This window comes from Pundamilia nyererei, unplaced genomic scaffold (assembly GCF_000239375.1).
Source record: "Pundamilia nyererei isolate P.nyererei 1_Seehausen unplaced genomic scaffold, PunNye1.0 scaffold00046, whole genome shotgun sequence".
In the NCBI taxonomy this organism is placed as follows: domain Eukaryota; kingdom Metazoa; phylum Chordata; class Actinopteri; order Cichliformes; family Cichlidae; genus Pundamilia; species Pundamilia nyererei.
The window spans coordinates 3,550,622-3,555,680 of NW_005187447.1; the positions used below are offsets into that span (position 1 = coordinate 3,550,622).

At 46.1% G+C, this 5,059-nt stretch overlaps 1 protein-coding gene across 2 annotated transcripts in view; it reads left to right on the top strand.

Moving 5' to 3' along the window:
* The window catches only part of plcxd1.1 (phosphatidylinositol-specific phospholipase C, X domain containing 1, tandem duplicate 1), a 7,187-nt gene extending 3,634 nt beyond the window's left edge, over window positions 1–3,553 (top strand). For both annotated transcript variants that reach the window (XM_005732411.1, XM_005732410.1), the window contains exons 3-7: window positions 43–185; window positions 413–541; window positions 1,474–1,629; window positions 2,116–2,299; window positions 2,389–3,553. In XM_005732411.1, coding sequence (XP_005732468.1) covers window positions 43–185; window positions 413–541; window positions 1,474–1,629; window positions 2,116–2,299; window positions 2,389–2,633 — 857 coding nt within the window. In that variant the 3' untranslated portion in view covers window positions 2,634–3,553. The remainder of the gene's footprint in view (window positions 1–42; window positions 186–412; window positions 542–1,473; window positions 1,630–2,115; window positions 2,300–2,388) is intronic.
* The last annotated feature ends 1,506 nt before the right edge of the window (window positions 3,554–5,059 follow it).

Sequence of the window (5,059 nt, forward strand, 5' to 3'; positions counted from 1 at the left end):
AGGGCCAAGTGGAACATTCAGGATTATCTTTGTCCCTTTCAGGCAGCCATAATGCAATAACCTACTGCCTGGATACGGACGACAGGTCTCCCATCGACCTCATGCAGCCTGACATGCTGCAGAAGCTCGACAAATTCATGAAGCCCCTCATTCGTCCATTTGTGTACAAGTGGGCAAAAACCCAGGTAATACTTTTACAGCACTGTTCTGAAACAGCTGTCGCCTCGGGCGGATTACACTGTACAGTATCAGAGAGAAACCCAGCCATCCCACGATCCTCTACCAGCAGCTCACGGTGACAGTGGGGAGGAGGAGCACAATGTGATAACAGGCTGTAACTGTACCTGTGTTAGTCCTTCTTGTGTATAAAGCCGGACCTGCTGTGATGAGTTGTGTGTCCTCCATGTTTCAGGAGTGTTGTATAAAGCATCAGCTGGACTGTGGGGTGAGGTACTGCGACCTGAGGATTGCACACAGGCCCAACGACAGCTCCACACACCTGTACTTCTACCATGGCGTCTACACCACGCTCACTGTGGAGGTGACTCACAGCCCGGTCACACATATGCAAACAGATGCTAAATCCATGACAGGTTTAGATTTGGAATTCTGTGGGCTTCATGGTTATCCAGTCTGGCTTTTTGCTTTCTTCTTCACGGCTTACAGAGAAAGTTATGTTTCAATAGAGAGCAACAGAATATCAACCAAAAATCCAGAAACTCAGTTTGAAATAAGTATTTGATCCCCTACAGACGCCCACAGAATGGCTGTGTGGCCCAAGTAGCACAATCACCCAGTCAGATACTCCTGATCTCAGCTCGGTGTGCGAATAAAGCACCGCTGTCCACAGACTGCAAGACCAAAGAGCTGTCACCGGATGTCAGGGGCAGGACTGCAGACCTGCACCAGGGTGACGGAGCGACAGGAGAGAAGGTGAAGCTGTCAGTGCGATTATTCAGAAATCTAAAGTGAGGATGATCCTGAGAAAGGTGGTGGGAGGAGCTTGTTAACGACAGTCACAGATGACACCGCAAGTAGCATGAAGTTTGCAGTGAACATGTGAATCACAAGCTTGGCAGAAAGTGCTGAGTCGCGTTTTCCTTTAATACGCGTTCATTCCTTTCAGGTTTGTTCTGCGTCTTTGGTTGATATTCTGTGATATTCTGTGATAACTTCCATAAGAGACAGACCGTCTTTGGAAGTGAGCACACACACACACACAGAGTAAGAGTATCCCTATGTTAATCTGAGTATTCAGGGATTACTGCACACACACTGAGCTCATTTTTAGAAACTTTGACTATATTTGACATGAGCAATCCCACACGTGTGTTTTAAAGCAGGAACAGAAAACAGCAGGACTACATCATTAGGAAAAAATGGCAGCAATAACACGTCAAATCAGCTGTGCACGTGGGCGGGATGAAGTTCATTTTGGTGTGTGAGGGTTGAGCTCGCCTGTGTCTCTGACAGACAGTGCTGACGGAGATCCGAGAGTGGCTGGACGCCCATCCCAAAGAGGTGGTCGTCCTCTCCTTCAGCCACTTCCTCGGCCTGAGCCAGGAGCTCCACGCGGTGCTGCTCACCACCATACGTACCGTGTTTGCCTCCAAACTCTGTCCCAAAAAGGTACGGATGCACTTCCTGTTTCCTGAAACATCTCATAGGTTTCTAACTGTAAGGGTGAAGTCGGCACAGAATCCCAAAGTATCCTGTTTTACAGATTTACAGCAGAGGTGCTGCCCTCCATGCTGACAGGGCGCTCCTGTTAAATAGCTCACACTGGATGAACCCATTTCACGGCAGTCGCACACGCATCAGTCAGCCAGTGTCAGTATCAAACACCTGGACGTGACCACAGAGAGGATGCATCCATCCACTTATGCCTCCTCCAGTTTAGCTCCGCCCACAAAATGTGCAAACATTAAAACCGACCGTACACAAACTTCATATATCAAAAAAGTGGACTTCCATTAAGTGTACTTCTTTGACCTTTAACTCATATTAAAGAGCCTGGTGGGGTTTATTTAAACTTTTAGGGAGGATTATGGGAGCCGTGGTGATTGCATTACCTGGATTATTAAGGTGTTCACGGCTCTGATGTGTTGCTTTCAGGCTGAGGTCACTCTTCGTAAGCTCTGGGCTTCGGGCTACCAGGTGATCGCGTCCTACGAGCACAGCACGGAGCGCCGGCACACTGAGCTGTGGCCGGACATCCCGTACTGGTGGGCCAACAAATGCAAAGCCGAGGCTCTGATTGATGAGTTTGAACGCATGAAGCAACAAAACAGGAGACCAGGTGACCTGCTGACAAGTCATGATGTCAGACAGGTGAGGATTAAACACATTCACCATCTGGATCTCACCGTGTGTGTGTGTGTGTTTCAGGAGGTTTCTTTGTGACGGGGATTAATCTGACGGAGGACCTGAAGTACATCTGCACCCACCCAACTGAGTCCCTGAAGGACCTGGTGATGTCCACGTACCCGACGCTGCTCGGCTGGGTCAAAGAGCAGACGCCCGGCGAGGAGGACGGCTCGCTGAACATCATCGCCGGCGACTTCGTCTCGGAGAGCCGCTTCGTGCCCACCGTCGTGGCGCTGAACCAGAAGCTTCTGAAGCGGTCCTCGTGACTGTAACAAGCGTGGCCTGAGGAGAACGTGAACCACAGCATGAGAAGCACACAGGCCTTTTTGTTAGCGGTGACACAATAATACTTGAATATTTGTTCAGACATGGACGTTTCAGCCTTTAAGCTGCTTGAAAACAGACGTTCTGGTATTTGGACCTGCACTGTTTGTTTACACTCACCTCATTATTTATGCAATGTTGGAGGCAGCGCCGTGGCCGGACTCACGTTACGCTGACCGGAGCAATAATTCTACAAATAATCCAGTGCGTAGGCTTTTTAGAGCGGGATCGTGCTGCGTGAGATCGATCCGAACCCCTCACAGTCAGCTGCAACATGACCCTACCGTACAAGCGAGCCTTCACCTGCTCTCCCCTGTCCCACCTGCTGATATGAGCCTGAAATTTACCCAGGATGCACCTAAACTGTGACAGATCGTCACACTGTTGCTCACAGCTGCTCAGAGATGAGGAACAGAGTTCAGAGATGCAGCTTAAATGTGTTTTCAGCCCTGACGGGTTCATGTGCACTTATGAAAGTAATCATGAGTGTAAAATATTCCCGGTATGAAGGTAAAGATATGTGTGGCATCAGTAAATAATTTGAAAGAATCAGCTTATTGTGAGGGGTCAGATGGGAGCTGCTGCTTGATTTTATTTTGAAATGACCCACAAATAAGCACAACGAATTCAGCGAGCACACGTGACTGTACTCTTTTATAATATTGTGTGTGCAATATTATTTCGTATTTAACCACAGAGAATGTAGAAGAGATTTGAAACTTATGCAAACTGCATGGAAAACATATTTGCATGAACACAGCCCCGACTGTTCTACTAAAGCCTGATTTAGCCAGTAGATTGAGGCTTTCCTCCCAATGATGCTGTGCCGCTGTGCCTGTGGACATGAGCTTTTCCAATAAACACAAGCATTTGTAAGAAAATCCTCTTTTTGTTCCCTGACTCATCAGCGCAGTGTGAGAGGTTTTTCCCATTCCGGCTGAACTCAGCCGGAGTGATCTGCCCTCTGCAGGGTTTCGCCAGCAGGGCGCAGTGTGACTGCTCTGTCTTTTCCTGACCACTTTCTGTGTCATGAGGTGAAGGAAAGGAGCACGGAGCTCAGAAAATCTGATATGTTTGTTACATCATTCATTTTTTCTTCCCCCTGCTGATCCCGTCCATCTCCTCCAGATCTCCTTTATTCAGGTTTCCTGTGACTGAAGTTCATCATCATCCTAAAGGCTGAAAAACAGAGCTAATGCAAACTGAGTTACAGACGCACGACATAGAAGGAATGACACAAGTGACAGCTGTCATTGTAATCAGCTTGTGAATGGACGTGTGGCTTTAAAAGTACAATGATAGACGGAACCTTCAAAACCTTTAAAACTCTGAACTTTTCTTTTTGATAGAGCTTATACAGCAGGACAATTAATCAAAAACACATCAACAAGTCCATCTCTGATTCGCTGAAAGACTCTGAAAGACTAAATGAATGTTTTGGAGTCAAAGTCTGGACTTAAATCAGACTGAGCTGCTTCATTGTGACCTTAAACAGGCGTTCATGCTGGCAAATTCTCTAATGTGTCTGAATTAAAGCATTTCTGCAAAGAAGAGTGGGCTAAAGTTCCTCCACAGTGACATGAAAGACTCACTGAAGGCATCACAAATACTTGGTGGTGGAACAGCCAGTTATCAGGTTTAGGGGCCGTTACTTTTGCACACAGGGCAGGTAGGTTTACATAACTTTCATCACTATCTTTGTCCAATATTCAAATTTGATGATCTGAAAAATGTAAATATGCAAAAACAGAACAAACTCATTCTTAGCAGTGGGAGGCAGATATCGGTATAATGCAGCCACAACTAGATCTCTGTTATTCTTTTTGATTGTCTCTGCTTGTGCTCAGCATAACAGATGTTAAAGCTGAGTGCATTAATCTAATGCACTCATGATTTTTTTTAATATATATAATAGCTGGTAGAAAACACTCTAATCTTCTACTGCTACTAGTATCTATTACTACTGTATTTTTTCACTTAAAGAGTAAAAAATTGACTTAGTACTTCAACTACTTTGTCCTCTGAAGGTCATGATGCTACCTGGAAAATGAAAGCTGTGGAAGCTGGTGAAAGCATACACTGTCAAACAAACACCCGTCCCACAGGTTTTTTCTGCCACTCCCTTATGATAAAACTTGGCTCCAACATGTTTTGAGTTTACACACGAGCTTACACATGAGCTTAAACATGAGCCCACAGATATATCTCCTGTCTCTGGTTCTTTGAGAGTTCAAATACTTTTTTCTCATGAGGTGGCCAATGAGTATTCTTACACTATTTTTCACAAAATCCCACAGCCCACCTTTAGGCCTTCATGTGCCTGAGGGGGTGGAGGCGGTACATAAACATCACAGCCACAGTTGGTTTC